Source organism: Neolamprologus brichardi, chromosome 11, assembly GCF_056152115.1.
Source record: "Neolamprologus brichardi isolate AB-2024 chromosome 11, ASM5615211v1, whole genome shotgun sequence".
NCBI classification, from domain to species: Eukaryota; Metazoa; Chordata; class Actinopteri; order Cichliformes; family Cichlidae; genus Neolamprologus; species Neolamprologus brichardi.
Window position 1 is genome coordinate 29,637,501 of NC_142114.1, and position 20,479 is coordinate 29,657,979.

The window sequence follows — 20,479 nt, forward strand, 5'->3', positions numbered from 1 at the left end:
AACTAAGAGTTAACAGTTGAAATGTATTTATTAAAAAGAGTGATTGAAAGTTAAAATAGAAAGAAAAGTGTAAACGTTAGTTAGCAGTAATGGAAACAAATGTAGCAAAAGTAGCATAATGACAAAGTGTCCAGAAACGTAAACAAAGGGCTGAATTAGCAAACCTGTAGTTATAGATAACTAGTTTGCTTATCATAACTGTTAAACTGTTAGTTATATAAGGTCCTTTTAAAATGACCCTTTCCAAATTTTAACTCTCACCACCAATATTCATCCGTGGATGTGGTTTTTTGAATTTTCTACTTAACCAACATATTTGCTCAGGAAGCACCGACTTGTCTCATATTAGCATTAAAAAAACTCCTGTACAAAAGCATTGAGCTGTCCTTCATTTCTGGCAGAATAGGAACTGTGTGCAGTGATTTATTGAATCCTAAATCCAAGTGTGCTAACATAAATGAAAAAGCAAAAAAAGGGCAGCATGTGAGGCAGCATTCTTGTCATTTCTTTACGTTCTCCAGGCTTCTTGAAGGACGCTCAAAGCTCTTCTTTGGATGTTTCTGCTATTGTTCTGTTCAGGCGGCTTCGCTGCTTCATCGTTTCATCACTTTTGAAAAGATCCCCAACAGCCTGGCTCAAATGCAGCCCCGAGCCACGACAGAACCTCCCCCATGGACACTCGCTGGTGCGCCTCTCTCCTGACGTCCTCCTCACACACTGATCACGACTTGAACCAAAAATTTCAAACTGGGATTCATCAGACTCCAGCAGACCAGTTGCCACTGATGTTCAGTCTTTTCTCATCCTTAAGGCTTCTTGAACGCCTGAGAGCGTTTGTGACGAGGCTTCAGTGAACAGCACGTGGATCACCCGAAGGTCCAGATGCATCTCTCAGGTCCTGTGTCAGATCTTTGATGGATTTCTCCTGTTTCTTAAAGACACGACTTTCAGATATTGTTCATTCACTGTCGATGCTTCGTTTTTCTTTAGACCTGCCACTTCTGCTTAAGTCCTCCACTTGTCCAGTTTCCCTCAATTTTTTAACAACACACAACACATTATACTGTGACATGCCAAGTCTTCAGCTGATAGTTCTTCTGGAATCACCTTGTTGGTGCAAAGATACAATTTTATGTCTGTCAAACTGTGTTACCGTTGGTATTTTTCATAGATTCAACAAAAATGGGAACAAATGATGTGTTTTTGTCGTAGGCTGCTGGTAACAAAGTGCCTAAAGATACAATTTAAAATGTGTTCTTTGCTAAAAATTTCCTTTTATGTTCACACCACCGGTTTATCCTTCGAGTTAGGTACCTTTCTCTGCTTGGATGCTGCTCACGAGCACCTAAAAGAAACAAAGACTGGCTCTTTGGATGTCATATGTCAAGAAATGAGCGGTGGCTTAAAACCTTTGCACAGCATTGTACCTTTCAAATATGCTCACAGAAATGAACCACTGACAGTTTATGGAGAGGAGGTCCATCTGACAGGTCTTTGGGAGAACACCAGACAAAAACCTCTCTGAAAGCGTGGCCAGTTCCTAATGTGGTGACATAACTGTGCAAGAGGACGAACCATCCTGCAACAGTTACTAATGTATTCATGATTCTTGCCAGGGGTCAGATCAAGTGGCTCTTCTTGTAGATGCGTCGACCCTTTATTTTACCAGGGGAGGCTGACTAAGCACATTAGTTTATTTTCAGAGAACGACCTGCTGTGAACTTGCACAGTTTAAACTCTGTGTTTAAGTAACACTGTGTGTAGCAGCGGGCCGGCGTGAGCAGAACATCCCTCTAATATTGTATCCCTGTTTTCAAAAAGTGAATCTTCAGCGAGGGCATAGAGAAAGTGATTAGCAACAAACTAATAAGAATATAATTTCCATTAAAACTTTGGAATTACAATTAAGCAAAGACACAGGGGGGTTCGTTTAGATGAGCAGGAAATACTTCCTCACTAACGAGCAAATGAAACCGTCCTCAAAGTCATAAATGAAGGATTTACTCAGAACCTTTCTTCGTGTAATTGGCTCGCTGGAAACTGGAGCAGAGCCCGTGAGCTCTGCAATGTGTGCATTTTCTGATATGAGATATGAAAACTATCTTCCTCAACTTATGTTTACAGCTTCAACTATGATCTTGTTTATCACAGCAGTAAAAAAGGAAAAATATTGAGTTGGACAAGCTGTTCAAAGCTGTTCATGCCCTCAAGTCAGATCTTCCAGCTGGTGTGGGGATTTAAACCTTCAGTTAGAACAAGCGCCTGTTGGTGCTTCAGGCCACTGCTGCCCCACATGGAGACACGCCCGAGTGTGGGGGGTTTCTCAAAGATCTCTGCTGCCCCCTTCTGGTGAAAAAGTCACACCGCAGCCTGGTGTCAAACTTAGAGGACTGACGGGAGATCAAAGATGGAAGTCTGTTCATGAAATATATTATGATTTGAGGTCTACTCTTTGAAACGCTGCATATTTGTGATGATTTGACATGTATTTAAAAAGCTGATTTTATCTGATGTAAACTGATTTTTGTTCCAAAGAGGCTCTGTGTTTCAGTGTCCACTTTTATGTCACTAAACATCTGCACAACTTTACATCTATTCTGTTTGTGCTCGTCTTACAGAAGGATTAGAAGGAAAAGATTATTCTGTTGAGAATTTTATTTTTAAAGACAATGGAGGATATTTAGGTTCAGGCTAGCAGACATTATGTCACACTGGAAGGATGCACTGCAAACACAAAGGAAGGTGATAAAGTGTGTAGATATAGTTGGATGTTGGGGTAGGCTAAATATGAGAATGGAAGAATGAATCTGTTTGTGTACTAAATGGACTGTATGATGTAGGGCTGCTCGATTATGGCAAAAATGATAATCACGATTATTTTCACTGAAATTGAGATCTCGATTATTTGACGATATTTATTTAACAATAACAATGTATTGAATAATGACTTTAAAGATTGTCAAAAATAATATAAAATAGTGTGCAAATACTGATAACAGTGCAAATGTTTGCAATATAAGAAATAAATGAAAAATGTAAACATCTATGTTTAGTGAACTTTGCAGTGTTGCTCTGTGGTGCAGCTACGACACTGTAGCAAAGTTTACACACTGTGTCTACTTGATCCACGTCTGACTCCGCCAACCCATAATGTTTCCACACCACTCAAGTTTTTTTTACCTCTTTTCAACCAACGGCAGTCACTCTCCTCCAAATAACTTCTGCTTAACTTTCCGAGCTTCCCTCGGGTCCTCTTATTGTTGTGACACGTGTTCGAAATGCAGAGAGGTGCACTCGATTTGCCACACGGAGCAGCGCAAGAGTAAAGCACGAGGGAGGGGCTAATAATCGGCTCAGTTATTTTTAATGATCGTTGAAAGCCCAGATCGTAATCGAGATTAAAATTCGATTAATTGAGCAGCCCTAGTATGATGTGTAGGGTTTTAATTTTTTTTAGCACTCAAAGCACTTTTTAAACTGCTGCACCCACAGACACACTCGTGCACACCCAGACGGATGCATCAGAGGGTATTTGGGATTGAGTGCCCTGCCCAAGGACACTTCAGCATACGGCTGCAGGAGTCTGGGATCAATAGGATCAAAGTGCAGAGGTTTATACAGGAGATGTGACTTCAGCTTCTTCGTGGCCATGTTGAGTTTTCAAATGCTTAATGGGCTTAAAAGCTAATTATAAAATAGTATATATACTCATTTTAATAACTGAATGATTTCCCTGCAATGTTACGTCATCTGCTTCACTATTTACAAACATTTGTGAAAGAATGTGTTTGTTCGAAACAGATCGCTGAACGTAAGCATCTTGTAAATGATCATTCGAACAAATCCCCACACGACATCTCTTCTCTTCTTGTTCCATGATCAGCTGTAAGTAGTATTATAGCACGATGGAAGCATTTAGGATCCGTAGCAGTGTGAGACCACGGTGGTTACACAGCAGGGGCACAGCGTGTTGCCAGCTCTCTGCTGACTCAGTAACTGCAGAGCATTAACATCAGTACAAAGGCTGTGTGTCGGGAGCTTCATGGCCTGGGTTTGCACAGCTGACCTGTGTCGTGTTTGCTGATTGGTTTGTTACTTTTGATCGGGATATAAGCTGTTGTGTCAGGGTGCTCTATGTCACGGTACTGGGTCATGTGACCCAGTGTTTGAGTTTTATTGTACTTTGTTATTCATTGGTTTTCTAGTTTCAGTTTAGTTTATCTGATTCATCTCTACAATGCACAGGTTGCTGTTGTTGTCCTTTGTTTGTGGATCCTTTTGTGTCTTCTCCCCTGTTCTGTCTCGATGCTTCATGTCTCTGTGGTTCTTGTTGTCAAATTCCTGTCGTGTCTGCGTCTCTTAATGTTTCCTGTTTATTTAGACAGTTTTGTTTCCATGTGCTTAGTTTACACTTCCACTGTGGCATCATTATGTTCATTCTAGTCAGCTGTTTGCTCATACGTCTCCACTTCCCCTGATCTCCTTATTTGTGGAGATCGGTCTTCCTGTGTTACCCTCCCTACACTTTGTCACAGTTTCCCAGTCAAGGCATAGTTGTTATCTTGTCTAGTCGTAGTATAAAGTCTCAGTGAGAGTCATAGTTTCCCAGTTTATGTTCAGGTTTTCCCTCAGTTTAGCCTTGTTGTATTTTCTTGAGTTTTCAGCCCTAAATAAAGGCTCGCTTTTTGTTAAGTTCAGTTTTGTCTACTTGCCTCTGGCTGTATCCCAATTCAGGGTCTGCAGCCTTAAAGGCCGCATTTTAAGGCCGATTACGTCACCGCGACCCGACGAAGGCTGTCCCAATTCGAAGGCTGCTCGAAATGCGGCCCTCAAATGTGTCCTTCATTTCCCTGAATTTTAAGGACGTGGCGGTGTAGACTTCGTGGCCCAACATATCCCAGAATGCATAGCGCGGCGGTGGGTGTGGATAATTTTGCCAAAAAAAAAACGGCGGATGAGGGACGTCCGAAGAGTAAACTTTAAGTAAGTACTGAATATTATGTCACTTATTTATGTACAAATGTTTAATAACGAAGAACATTAAAACATTACTGTTGGCCACATGTCAGCAAAGTCATGTGACATTAGTGACGTTTGTACTAACTTGGTTTTAAAGCCTTTACTTTAAAATATACGCCGTTCAATAGCTGAGCTTAATCAGAGAATGATCAAAGCTCATGTAGAAACAAACAAATGAACAAAAGATTTTCTCCTTCATTTCTGTCAAACAAAGCTGTATGAAACGTTTCTAGCTGTTAGTATCATGGTTGCTAGGCAACCTGGGCAGCGCAACGGAGGCTAGACTGTCCCATTTCACAAGCCTCGCACTTCCGGCCTTAGCGGTCTTTGAGTACGCGGCCTTTGAGGATCGTTGGCTGCGTACTTTAAGGCTGCAGACCCTGAATTGGGATACAGCCTCTGTCTGCACTTAGGTCCTCTACTCTCTCCACACAGTCTGCCACGGCAGCCCGTGACACTCTAAAAGTGAGATTCCTCCCATACTAGCTTCATTTGTTCCCTGTTAAATCCAAAGTCCTGAATGATCAGGCTCCGTCGTATCTTAAAAACCTCACACTACTATCTGACTTCACTTTCAGGCTGTTGGCTTATTTGTGGTTCACAGAGTTTCCGAAGGTCGAATAGGACGCAGAGCCCATAGCTGTTAGTCTGGATTCAGGAGACGGACATGTTCCAGCTCTGCTTTTCTGATGAAGCTTACAGTTAGGGCGGGATCAGTTTTCTTAGCTGCTGCTGCTTGACTCAGACTTCTCACGGTGCACTGAACAGTCCTTCTCTGCAAAATATGCAGTCATGTGACTTTTGTTTACGGTCTTTTGCAGTTTGTGTTTTGTCTGTTTTGGGGTTTTTCTCTCTTTTCTCTCTCTTGACCTCCTGACAAATCGATAGACGGCCCATCATCGAGGCTGGTTCTGCTTAAAATATCTCCCTGTTAAAAGGGAGTTCTTCTTCACCACTGTCTCTAAATGCTGCTCAAGGGTGGGGCTTTTTCTCAAACACTGCAGAGTCTTTACAGTACAAAGCATCTTGAGGTGACGGTTGTCTGTTGCACTACTGAATAGATTTGATATTTGTCAAATAAGGGGCGACCGTGGCTCAGGGGGTTGGGAAGCGCATCTGTAACTGGAAGGTCGCTGGTTCGATCCCTGGGCTCTCTGTCCTGGTCGTTGTGTCCTTGGGCAAGACACTTTACAACTACCGCCTACTGGTGTTGGCCAGAGGGGCCGATGGCGCGATATGGCAGCCTCGCTTCTTCTTCTACCGTAGCTGCCTCCACCAGTGAGTGAATGCGAGAGTGAATGAATAGTGGCATTGTAAAGCGCTTTGGTGCCTTGAAAAGCGCTATATAAATCCAATCTATTATTATCATTCACTCTCTTAACAACCACGAGGTCACTAGCTGCCTGGCACATTTTCAGATACTAGAAGCTAAAATGTTACACATGCATTTTGAGCAAAGAGTTCTTCTATTGTCAGCTTTTCCATTTGGCAAAAATTCCATAAAAAAGGAGTGGACAGGATCCTGGTGACTCTCAGAACCGTTGCCCAGAGCCACAGGCAGGAGCAACGAGTGCAGAACAAAGTGAAACTAGGCTGCATGAATATGATTTTTAATGGATAATAAGTTGTGTTTATTTTTGGTTAATGCCAACTTTTAGTAAGTAAAATTAATCTTCCTTTGTTAGTGTTAATGATTGATAAAATTGGGAAGGTTATAAAGGTTACAGCAGAAAAGGATTGAGACTCGGTGACCTTAATCTAACCCTGTAACCTTCAACAGGTCATCGCTGAGCTGACCGAGGTTAACAGATTTCAAAATCAAAATGAGGAAACAATAAGTTCTTACCTGTGTAGTTTCTGTCATCTGTGGCGGGGAAATAGAAACAGGACAAAAGAAGAATTGATTACAAATATATTCAGATTTATTTATTTTTGTTACAATAAAGATAAGAAGGTAAAAAAAAGTTTTTAACTGAAAGTGTTCAATGTTACTTTGCTCCACTAGGGGGCAGCAATAAAACACCGTAGTTATCCTGTGAAAAGGTCTGGAAGAGGTTTGTGCTGAGCAGCAATGCCTGGCTGGAAGTCCCTGTTATGTAATAGTATGAACAACACATAGCATATAAAACCCAACAGAAAACCTATAAAACCTCATTTCATATAGGCCCAACACAAACAACTGTCTCAATGCTCTTTCAGAGTCTATTTGAAGCTTTCACACATGTAGGTCAGCATTTCTAAATCTAGACTTTTAGGGATTGTACAATAAGGGCCCTACTTTCCAACTGTGCTGATAATTCCTCTTTCATCTCTTTTAATACTACCATTCCCATAGCAACTTTACTCGTTGCCATGCCAACTCCTCTGATAACCAGTTGGCATCTTGTTTCCTTCACTTGTTTGTTTCATCTATGTGTGTGTGCGTGTGTGTGTTTGTTTCCAAAATCCTCATTTATTTGCACTAATTTGAACAAATCTTTTCCGACAGCGGACACGCCATCTGCTGTAACTGAGAACACTGATGGGCGTCAGTGACATCACTAATACCCACTCAGGCTCTTTATTCCTGACTGTTGTTTCATGTACAGGACGTCATTTGCTTTACCTGCCCGTGCCAACGGTACAGACGACCCTCTGAGGATTTCCACTGTGATTGGCTGCGTTATTTATTGCTTAGCAACAGTGCTCCACTGATGGGAGAGCAGGTGTTTGCAATTATCTGTCATCTTTAAAGCCTAATGCTCCTATTTTCGGGAGGCAGACTGAAACCCAAGTGAGCAGTGGTAAAATACTGGGCTGCAGCGATTCTGTGGCAGAGACACTCGGGAGAAAATTAAAATATAATACATGCATGCTTGTCCTCACCCCCAGGCCAGAGTATATATCTATATATTAAAAAAAAAGTTTCCACCTGGCTCACTAAAAATCAGCAGATTTCTTGGTATAATACCTTTAGTATATTTAATGAATGTCGCAGCCATAATTCAGAGGGAATCATTCAGAAGGAATCCTGGCTAAAAGATTCAAAAGGAATCAAAGAATCGCTGCTACGAGTTGAGCCTGGTATCAAAAAGAAACCTTTCAGATGCTCCAACCAGCGCAGCTATCTTTGCCGTGTGATTAGATGACCCTTGAAAGTTTACCCAGAATGCTTTTTAAACTTTTCTTCAGTAAATGACCAGAAAATAAATCAACATCCAGGGTACCGGTGCTTGTTTCTGTTCTTCTACATCACAGACGTTAGTAAAACTGGTGCAGTTTGCCTCTGATATATGAGACGCTCATCACTGGTTAGAGAAAAAGCTGTGCTGACGATAACAAACCCATTTTGGAGTGGCTGTAAACTTGATTTGTTTGTGGGTTTTGACAGTTTAAATGTGGCTTTCAGCCCTAAAAGGACTGTGCAGCTATCTGCTGGACGTATGGATGAGGGATCAAAGATGCTGGAAAAAATAAAGTAGCAAAAAGTACCAGATTTCAATCCACCCCTGTGTACTTTGATCAGGTGGGAGGCGCTGAGTGATGAATAAACTGTCACATCAAGTTTCTGGGATCTGGAAAATCCTATTTAACCTTCAAGTGACCAAGTAGAGCCATTTATGACCCCAGCTGTTTATTACTTATGCCACTGTGATATTTTTAATTATGAAAATGTTTCCTGGTCTGATTTTTCAAGGTTTTACTTCCAAGAACACAAATACATGTACGTTTTGTTTTTATTGGGATTTTTTTCATTACAGGCTTTAATTTGAATGTTTTGCGGTGAACTACCAGAACTTAGCACCCAAAATGACGACGAAAAGAAGAGCCCAGCAATTTATTGGTATAGGCCAGTATTATTAGCTATTATTAGCTATCTACCCGTCTAACAGTATCAGCGTTTAAATTGCTCAAACTTCTTGTGACAGAGGGAAACACCCTTCTTCCATTCCATGACCGCTGATGTTGCATAGTTTGTCCACCAGAGGGCACTCTGCAAGTTCCCTGTTGTGTTTTTAGTCACCCAAAGCATAAATGGGTAAATAAATAATTGAACATAATTTGTTTATGTTTTGCGTGTCTGAAAGATTAAAAAAATATAAGCGATTATATTAAAATATGTGATTTTTAAATCAGCCTTAAAATTCCTATCAGGAATGAAAACAGCTCCGCAGAGATGATTGGAAACTGCAATTTGCATTACACCATTTTAGAATACGCATCATAGATGGACATGGTGCCATTAAATAGTATTCATGTTGACATTATTATTTGTTGCTGGATTATTGTGTATTATCACAATTATTGAGCTAATTGCTTATATTTTTAAAGGTAAAATTTGAATGTCTCAATTCAATATTTTACATAGTTGTACTAGTTTGCAGAAACGTCTAACAGACAAACTGTAGTAAAAGAAACACCTAAATCCATAACAGCTGTTCGACAGTCACTCAGAGACACATGATGTTTCTCGGGGGGTCTGCCTCCGTCTCACTGAGCGTGCCCAGTTTGTTGCTTATTAGGAAGAAAAACTTTGGTTTGGGGGTATAAGAGTTGCTGAATCTAGTGACAAAGTTTGCAACATGAGGTTTACTGAGGCATGATTATTACTGCGGTGAGCAGGAAGGATGCCCGGCAGACAAGTAAAGATGATAAGCATTCTAAGTATTTCGACATTTTTAAAAAGCCTGTAATTACCTTGAACAAAGAACCTCGGTGGAAGAGCTCGTGTCAGATTTTATAACTGACATAATCTGACAAAATCACAGCTTACACGAGTGATGCACAAAGACTGCGCTGTGATTTCAGCTGTATTTACATGTAAAATGATCACTGACAGGGAAAATTAGAAGCTACAGACAGTCTCTTACTTTGCACAGCAGCAGCTCCCACATAGAGGCTGTGCATGAGAACAGAGAGGGAGAGCAGCGGGAGAGCAATGGCTGCAAGAGCTGTGCTGCAGAGGAGTGCTGCAGATTCTTCACTATGTGCCTTTGAGAAGGAGAAAAACGTCCTAAAGGGGGATGAAAAGTTGCTCATTCTAGATAACAAAGTTGCTGATTAGCAAAAAATGAGATAAACTGAAGCATGATGAACACTACTCAAAGTACAAAATGTCACATGACCAAGCTGAGATTGAACATCCAGCTCGAATCTTACAGAAACAAATATTCAAGTGCATGCTGAGATTGAACATCCTGAAAGCATCGAGTCAGAATCCAGAAATGGATCAGTGCTGTGTTGTAGTGTCTCAATATAAAGCTTTTCAAATTAGTGTAAAAAGCATTTAATCTGCTCTTTAGCAAAGCTGGAACCAGCGACTGGTTGCCAGTAGGGCTGCCACAAACGATTATTTTAATGGTCGACTAGTCACTGATTATTTTTGCGATTAGTCGACTAATCAGATCATCATCCATTGGATGTAAAACGTACAGCTTATTGCACCAGCAGCATCTGCTCTTATATAACTATCATTAGCTTACAGCTTGAAGTGTTTAAGGTATGTGCTAACTAAAAATAAAGACAAGATGATAGTTTATTAAATTTTAATGAAATTTGCAGATTGTTTCGGTGAAGTTTAATAAACTCCTTGCTATCTAAAATATAACAGGACACCGGAGTAAATTCTCGAGCATCTCACACTTCTGATAATCAGCTGTCTGCTTGATGTTTATTCAGCTGTGTAAAAACTATAACTTTAATCTCAGCCAAACCGATTTACTCAGGAACAAATAAAATACAAAAAAAATCCAAACAATAACATTTTTAAGTTATCTAAGTGACTTATATATCATGTTTAACCTGAGTAGCGAAAGACAGCGGTGGGTTTGAAAACGAATTGCCGGGAGTCCGGTGTTCTCACGGCTCTAGTTAGCCTAGCCCCCGGCTAGCTATCGAGCTAGTGGGTAACAGACGTCTCCGAAAAAGTCGGAGCGCTTTTGAAAATATGTGGTGTCTTGATAAACTGAGCAGATATTTGAGGTTTACACAGCTACATTCTCGCCTGAAAATATGTTAAACGTTTATTTTGTGACCCAGAAAGAATAATAAGAGTAATATTAAAACTAACTAGCTGCCGCCATTGTTGGAAACTGAGCTGGGCTGCGCTATGAATTCTGGGACACAGCTGCTTCTTCTTCTTCTTCGGGGTTTAACGGCAGCTGGCATCCTTGTACATGCAGTGCTGCCATCTTCTGTTTCAGTCCGTTATTACACTCTTAAATCCTACTACTTACTCCTGCGTCTTTTGGGATCTTACAAAGCTTCAAACGACGCGTCGACTATTAAATCAGTCGTCGACGATTTTAATAGTCGACTTAATCGTGAGTAGTCGACTAATCGTGGCAGCCCTAGTTGCCAGTTCATTAAAAAGTCCTAAATAAGGCCGTAAGTATTTGATATTTCATGATTGATTGATTCCTGTAACCAGCTATGAGCATTAATGTCATGGATTATATTTTATTAAATTGCATGAATTTAATGCCTGGAACAGAAAGAAGCATCGGTGTCCTGGATGTTTGATTCATTTACTGGAGAAAACTTTAAAAAAAGTCAATTTTGTGTAAACTTGTGCAACAGGTGACAGCCTATCAAAAGCCTCCTTCGCGCCTACATTTTGTTACCAGCCTCATCCTCTAGCTGTGGTTCGCTCCATGTTTGGCACTTGTTTGGTTTTCCAGGGAATGACCCAGTTATCATTCTTTATTAAAGCCTGAATATTATTCACATAATTAGTTGTTTAGACCTAATTTTATTCCTCCCGAGGTCTTAAAATACAGCAGCGTTCTTTTATTGGTGCAGAAACCATGTATTAATTTGCCATCAAAGCAGCTGCTGTTTGAATTTTCTATTTATTAACCAATTTGCTGTTTTAGGTGTAAAATATCAATAAAGGCTCAATATTTTTCCTCACTGAGTAAATTATAGCCTCCAGTTGTTACTATGATTCATCACCATCATTTGCAACTCCAGTCATGGCTCCAGTCATAGTTTCAGTGTCATTAATTACGCTCTTTGTTGTCAGTCGGCTTGCTTCGCCCGCTGAATCTCTCATGTAACGGAAAATAGCATCCCACTATATGACATGATTATCTTACTTCTGCTAGAAGGCACAGTATAATGGAAAACCTGATATATTCTGAGACACTCACACAGGCAGGTGGGTTTCGGCGCGTCCCACTTGCCCAGCTTAGTGCAATGGCTGATGTTTCTGCCCTCCAGGATGAAGCCGGCGTGGCAGCTGTAATGGAGCACGGTTCCTTCCACGGGGGGCCCGGGAGGCTTCGCCGTCACCCGGCCGTTCTCCAGAGACGTCCACACCCGTGGGCACAGCAGCACTGGAAACAAGAAGAGGGAGTTATGGAAAGGTAAATCCATAAATACACAAAGAAGGAGTTGCACAAATGTTGCTCAAAGGGAGATGAATTCATTGCACGACCGGGTGCCTCCAAGTCCAGTTTTAACCCTCAGCTCTATTTCTCTGTCTACCAGCTCGGCCTTCTAAGCTGATTTACGCTGAGCTTTGTTCACTGCTCAGTTCCTCTCCTTGTTTACTAGGGTTGCTGTTCAGTGCTGAGGTTTATCAGTAAAAAGCCTGAAAACAGGATTTAAAAAAGCAGGAAGAGTGAAAAACAGTAGTAATGCTGTGAGTCACGAAACCCGACGTGTTGAACGACACTCAGAGGATAATTATGGTTTATTTAAACCTGGTGGATCCGCCATGGGAAGCAAAGAAATCAGTGAATTTCCACCTCAGAATCACGTGATCTTTTTGGACAATTACTTTCATACATATATAACGAAGCTTTCCTTTATGCTATGAATATTTCTGCCTCTTTCAGATTATAGAGGTGGGTTGAAATTTGGCACTTCTAAATGTTTTTTTGGGGGGTTTTTGTGCTAATTTTAAGCCTTCATAAATTAATAAATTCAAGAGACAGTCACGTTAAATTATTGGGGCATGAAATCACAATAATGGGATTTCTAACAGTTTTTAAAACATCGCTGCAAGAATTGAACGTCTATGGCACAGATGAACAGAAACAAGCTTTGGTACCTGTTCGCATTGTTTGAGCACTGTTTTTAAATGATAGTTGATTCAAATGTAGTTCATTTATATTTTTGTTTATTTACTGTAAATACTGACGGTGATTATAATGTGTTACCAAGCTTGAAAGCCATCTCCACTCAGGATAACGTTCACATAAAAAAACATTAACTGCTTCATTCGAGTCGATTAAAGGAGCAAAAAGAGCACGTCGACCTTCATTCAGTAAAGAGTCGCCCTGATGCTGCTATGATTAAAATAGATGGAGGCTTGTTGTGCTTCATTTCTGTGGCTGCAGTTGAGAATTTTTAGATCGGGTTCAATAACATCGGCGTCACTGACTCACAGCTATAAAGCTGTTAGTCACTCTCGTATTTACAGTTTTGATTAGGCACGAGTAAAAAAAAAAAAAAAGCCAGTTTTCCTTCGACTTTTCACATATCTGGTAATCAACACATGTTGACAAGTCAAGATAGGGCGTTGTTGTATTTCACAAATCTCCCTGTGTATGTCTCCAATCAGGATTTTGCTCAGTACACCACTGTAGTGGATTTAAATCAAACGTGCCGACTAGGGCTGCCACGATTATGTCGACTATCAAAATCATCGACGACTGATTTAATAGTCGACGCGTCGTTTGAAGCTTTGTAAGATCACAAAAGACGCAGGAGCAAGTAGTAGGATTTAAGAGTGTAATAACGGACTGAAACAGAAGGTGGCAGCACTGCATGTACAAGGATGCCAGCTGCTGTTAAACCCAAAAGAAGAAGAAGCTGTGTCCCAGAATTGACCCTGTGCACGAGAAAATGCTAACTTCCTGGTTTGAGAACGGATGTGGGGTTGTACATTTCCGGTAGCTTTACTTTGCGGTCAATCGCTACTGCAAAGATATCCTCCAAAATCATGTCCAAAACTCGAAAACGGAAAGATCGCGTTAAGTCACAAAGAGCAGAAGGTGGGAACACTCACCACTGTTGTGTCATAAAAAATCTAATGATCAATTTTGACGTTTAAAGAGTTTAGATCAATCAGTTGTTTACATCACTCAACACAAGCAGAACTGCATTACTGCATGCAGAAGACACATCGTCCACATTCAGAAGCACATCTCTGTATAGTGACTGGTCTTATGATTTAAACAGGCAAATGTTCAGCATTCAAACTACAGGAGAAGAATAGTCAAACCAGGTCTTTCCCCCATTATGTCAATATCAGCTAGTCAAGTACACACCTACACAGCATGTTAACAAACCGTGAAAAAAAGCCACACAAAAAATGAATGATTGCTGGTAACGGTTTCTACACATTAGTATTTACGAAGGGTATGTTGTGACTTACCTTAAAAATTACAGCGGTCCCTCGCTAATAACGCGGTTCACCTTTCACCTGGCTGTGAGATTTTTTCGTGCAAGTTTGCATGCTTATTTTTTTACATCACATTGTCCTGCGTCCTGATCGCTGCAGACGATCTCCTCCGTGACGTCTCTCCTGTACAATACAGAATCGCCGCATCGATCGCTAGCAGTGTGACTCTGAAGTGCTGTATGTCCACAATGTCCACGACACGTTTTGCACGTCAAAAAATAAAATTGGCTAATTGATTTCACCTATCACTGGTTATTTTTAGAACATAACACCCGCGATAAACGAGGGACAGCTGAGAAATATAACATTTGAATCCATTTTCTCTTTTGCCCTGAGGCGCGGGGGAAAAATATCAACAAGTTGATGAACATTATTTACAGATATATTGGGTAAATGCCCAAGACATCTATAGAAATGTAAATCGCCGCTTGATTCATTCATTTGCTTAACTTGTTTTGGACCATAAACCAGGCGCGAATAGGACACCGGAAACAAAGCTCCCCACAGGAGTTTCCGCACAGGAAGTAGCATATGCTAACGTGCACATAGTCAATTCAACTGCCCAGCTCAGTTTCCAACAATGGCGGCAGCTAGTTAGTTTTAATATTACTCTTATTATTCTTTCTGGGTCACAAAATAAACGTTTAACATATTTTCAGGCGAGAATGTAGCTGTGTAAACCTCAAATATCTGCTCAGTTTATCAAGACACCACATATTTTCAAAAGCGCTCTGACGTTTTCGGAGACGTCTGTTAGCCACTAGCTCGATAGTTAGCCGGGGGCTAGGCTCACTAGAGCCGTGAGAACACCGGACTCCCGGCTAATCGTTTTCAAACCCACCGCCTCTTTCGCTACTCGGGTTAAACATGACATATAAGTCACTTAGATAACTTAAAAATGTTATAGTTTGGCTTTTTTTTAGTATTTTATTTGTTCCTGAGTAAATCGGTTTGGCTGAGATTAACGTTTTAATACAGCTGAATAAACATCAAGCAGACAGCTGATTATCAGAAGTGTGAGATGCTCGAGAATATACTCCGGTGTCCTGTTATATTTTAGATAGCAAGGAGTTTATTGAACTCCACCGAAACAATCTGCAAATGTCATTAAAATTTAATAAACTATGATCTTGTCTTTATTTTTAGTTAGCACATACCTTAAACACTTCAAGCTGTAAGCTAATGATAGTTATATAAGAGCAGATGCTGCTGGTGCAATAAGCTGTACGTTTTACTTCAATGGATGATGATCTGATTAGTCGACTAATCGCAAAAATAATCAGTGACTAGTCGACTATCAAAATAATCGTTTGTGGCAGCCCTAGATCCGACTTTCAGCCTTAAGTCAAGTTGTTTTATAAAACCTTTTCATTTACTGTTTAGAAGACACAGCCTCTTTATACAAAGTCGCCCATTTTCAAAAGTAATTGGATCATTATTATTATTATAATTGCAGAGGCAGAATTATAAAGATGCTGCCAGTGGCACCTGTGCTATGAATTTGGATATCCTATGCTAGGTTATCCCACTGACTTGATTTTCAGAAAACTTGACCTCTGACCTTGAGGTCGAGGTCACTGAGATTCAAACTTGTTCGAGGTTTTTAGTTGCTGCACCTACAGCGTCAATTTGAAAGGAGTAAAACCTGTGATATTTATATATTTTTAATCAGTAGTTTCACCAGTCTGTAAATGTTAGCTAACTTAAGCCTAATATTAAGAAGCAGCCTTGAGGAGTGGCTCTACAGTGCAGTGGTTTATAGATGTGGGTAACAAGCAGAAGGTTCCCAGTTCATCCCCGTGAGGAGAAACAAATCCAACATTGAGGGTTGCATCAGGAAGAGTATCAGGCATTGCAAAAATCTGCTAAATCAAACATGTGGCGCTGCCTGCTGTGACACACATTTAACATCTGCCTAATTTACACAGCTGTGAACCTTTCAATTCTTACTAATAACAACATATCAAACAATTATTGCTTCATCTTACTAAACAAAGCAGCAACTGGCCTCAGTGTTAGTGCCACCGATATTGATTTATTAGAAATACTTTAAAGAAAAAGAGTTTTCACACAGCTCTGCTGTCCTGAGGCCCCGCCCCAGTATTTCAGTCAGCTCAGGTCGGGACTATGAGTGAACCGTTGCAGACACTCTGCTGTAGATTTGCTGCTGTGCTCAAGATCATCTTGAGATCATTGACCTCACCTTTGAAACAGAGGAATTCATGGTTAAACCAATAACTGTAAGGTGCCTGGGTGGTGGTGGAGCCCAAATCATCACTCCACCAACACCGTGCTGACAGCTGGTGTGAGGCATTTGTGCTGATATGCATGTGTTTGTACATTATGGCCAAACATCTCCACTTTGGTCTCGTTTGTCCAGAGGACGCTGCTCCAGAAGTCTCGTGATTTGTTTAGATGTAACTTGGCAAACTTAAGTCACGCTGGTTCTTTTTACAGAAGAGTTTTGTGGTTTTTTTCTGGAACCTTCATAAACAAACCATACTTGTTAGTCTATTTCCAGTTGTACTGTCTTGAGCTAACTGAGGCCTGTAGAGTCTGAGGTGAAGCTCTTGGACTTTTTCTGGTTTCTCTGATGATTGCACCATCTGATCTTGAGGGGAATTTGCTGGGAAGATTTTGGCACTGTGTTAACACAAACACACGTGAGCGCTCCAGACCTGCAAACTGTCTAAAGCTCTGCTTTTACTGAGCTGCTCACATTTACATCTTAATCCTCTGAGTTCCAGTAGAAGCAGTACGGGTGTGCTTGGGGTTTCTGCAGGACTGCAGAATCCTTTACTAGCCGTGTCAGTCTGCACTTCAAACTGTTAACAGGAAACAGGAAGTCAGCCTGTTCCAACGATAGAAGGCCCCAGGCTGGCAAACTGCCAATTGTAAAATAATCTGCCACATCAGCCAAATTCATGGATAGCTCAGCACTCCAAGTGTCGTGTTTAATTATCCAATCTTTGACCCTTCACTTACTTTGTGTTCGTCAGTCGGGCCTTCTGTAAAAAATGTTAAGCACCCTTTAATTACAGCAGAGTGAGCTGAATTAAACATGTCTCAGAGGAAAGTACTTAACCACCGTTTTAATCCAAATCTCATTTTTTGCTCCCAAAAATTACAGAAGTCGTGATCTTACTGACGGAAACCCCTCAAAAAGGAAGATTTGTGTAGAACATAGTCTGTTAGTAGGAGTTACAAAAGTAAAATGCATTTGGTTTGTATCAAAGAAATTAAGGCAGACTTTGTTGGAGATTTTCTTGCATGTAAAATATTCTGGGGGCACATCAGAGAGGTCTTGGTCTTCCACCAAAGTTAAATCACCAATGATATAAATCTGTTTGACCATTTGTAAGATTTTTAAACGGGGTTTCATTCACATAAGCGTAAAATACTTGTTTTAGTTTTTCATGGTTATGTATATTATTTCTTCCCAGAAATAAGAGGAAAGTGACTGCTGCTAAATAAGGTAAAACGCTGCTTTAACTACATGCAGACCGATCATGCTTCACTCCCCAAGCTCGCTTTTCTGAGCCAGAAAAATCCCTCCTCACAGCTGGCCACAGGCATGCCTTGAGTTAGCTTTAATCATGCCCAACGTGGTCTGGGGATAGCGTCACTCTCTCTGGAAACAAGGCTAGTCATGATGCCACACATTTCATTAATTGTAATGAAAAGTGGCTCCACTGCAGAGTCTGTCGTCATGTAGTAGCCCTGTGATGTTCACGGCGACAATCTAAACGAGAAGAAAGGAACGCAATCAGACGGCAGCCTCGGTGACAGAGGCGACGGGTTAAAAAAAGTCTTTTTCAAGGTTTTTCATCTCTTCTAGTTACGGCTGCTGCAGAAAGAAAACGAACGACCTTCCCTACAGTCCACACATGAATAGATTCCTTCATCTGAGCAAGCACTGCAGTAGGTAAAAGTGGAATATAAATGAGCAAAAAGCTGAAAATGTGTCTGAGGTTTAAATGAATTCATCCTGTGAGATTATTTCTTCCCCTTGTTTGCATATTTTCAGGCACTAGTTTCTAGTACATCTGGCAGTGTTCCCACACACGTCTCAGAAACAAATCAGGCACAAAGTAGTGACGGAGTCGTTAGAAAGTTGGAAAATGGAAAGTTTTGCGTTGGTTACCAGGAAAAATAAAACAGGAATAGCTTTTTTCTTTTTTGTCTGATCTGGAAACGGCCGGGCTCTTCGGTGTTTTTCTGTTAAGCTGCCGAGTTTGTCGAATCGTCCTTCCAGCATGCGAGTACAAAATAAAACTCCAATCTGCACATTGCAGCTTGTGCTCTTACGTAAGCCAGAGAAAACAAAAAAATCCTGCTTCTGAGAGCGTACTCCTGGGAAGATTTCCACTGGTGTTAAATGTGAACTGGAAGAACAAAAACGGGAGGTTTACACTGGGATTTGACTGGATTGCTGCCCTTATTTCAAATTTTGCACGAGCCAATACAAACTTGGTTTGTAGAGAGATACAATAAAATTTATAGTGCAAATTTATTCATTAAACATCATCTAAAAGTCTCTGAAGACACAGACGGCCTCAGTGGAGACAGCACAGATCATTTCATATTTACATTTATTTATTTTATAGGCCTTCACTTATTTTCCAAGCAGGGAGCAGAGGGAAAAGGCTTCATCTCCCCTGTAGAATAAACATATTCTCATCTCAGTGTCCCGTTTTTTTCTCACTGCCTGTGCTTTGACACTCTGGCCACGTGTGTCCAATAGGGGTGCAACGATACTCGTATCGATATTAAACCGTTCGATACAGTGCTTTCGGTTCGGTACGCATATGTATCGAACAATACAACATTTTTAATTTATTTGATCAACTTTTCTTCTGACGATGCTGTCTGTGTTGAGAGTTCAGTGGATCTGCGTTCGACTACTCCGCCTAGGCTGTACTGTCAAGCGCAGATCCACTGAGCGCAGCGCAAGCTAGCAAGACAGAAGCTAAGCTCGTTGCAACATGGCAAATTGAACCTCCCCACCCTCATTCAGATCTGGCGTTTGGAACTATTTTGGTTTTCATGTGACGTATGACCCTGAAGGTAAGCGCGTCATGGACTAAAGTAAAACAGTATGTTGGATGTGCCACGCAATGCTCAATTACATTGGTGGGAACTAGTGTGTTAGCGCAGTTAGCTCGTTAACGTGTTGACGCTGTCCAGCCCCACGCACGGGGCGATCCGCGGTAGCTCGTTAACGGAGATTTGCCGTGTTGTGGCGTTAACGTCATTTCAACGAGATTAACGCTGACAGCACTAGTGGGAACACAACGAATATGACTGCACATTTACTCTGACATCATCCTCGTGCAAAGACAAGTGGAAGCAGACAAAAACAACAAGCACGCATGCTACAAACTTTAGCCGAGTCATTTAGACAGCCGTTAGCACATGATTCTCCTTATGGGGACCTGATATGTTTAATATGCTGCTGAGAATATAGCCCAGAAGAAGCGTATAGTAGAGCTTTTATTTTGGAAAGAGACATTTCTCTGTAATAAACTCTCTTTTCCAAAGATGAGGGATTTCTCCATCAGATAGATTTATTTTATCCCTTTGTTGTTTCAGCAACATTAAATTTAAAAACTGTACTTTTGAGTTAAAATATATATTTATAATTTTAATAAATAACAAATTAAAAAGGCATGAACATTTTTTTGTATCAAAAAAATATCGAACCGTGAATTTTGTGTATCGTTGCACCCCTAGTGTCCAAAATGGGGTCATTAAAGTCCAGTTTAAAAGTCACAGGTTTACCTGATTAGAGGTCGTGGTTGTGGTTAAATAATCAATTATGATCAGGAGGGTTCCTATCTGAGTCATGTGATCTGTAAGTATCTATGTGGTGACCATAAAAAGAGCAAATCTTATTCTCTAAATACTAAGGAAAGTTGCATTAATGCTTCTTTCATTTCTCCCTTTAGCACATGCACTGGGCCGTCTTTATGAAATGAGATCAGAATTCAAAGTGTGACTAAAAGCCCATTCACAGAGAAACAACAAGGCTGAGAAGCGCCACAGATCATATCGTTTAAATTACGTCTG

At 40.7% G+C, this 20,479-nt stretch overlaps 1 protein-coding gene across 3 annotated transcripts in view; it reads right to left on the bottom strand.

Annotated features, from left to right (window-relative positions):
- Positions 1–20,479, bottom strand: part of gabbr1a (gamma-aminobutyric acid (GABA) B receptor, 1a) — a 164,446-nt gene that overhangs the window by 122,354 nt on the left and 21,613 nt on the right. For all 3 annotated transcript variants that reach the window (XM_087848516.1, XM_087848517.1, XM_087848518.1), the window contains 2 exons: positions 12,150–12,335; positions 6,866–6,883 (listed from right to left, as the gene is read on the bottom strand). In XM_087848516.1, coding sequence (XP_087704642.1) covers positions 6,866–6,883; positions 12,150–12,335 — 204 coding nt within the window. The remainder of the gene's footprint in view (positions 1–6,865; positions 6,884–12,149; positions 12,336–20,479) is intronic.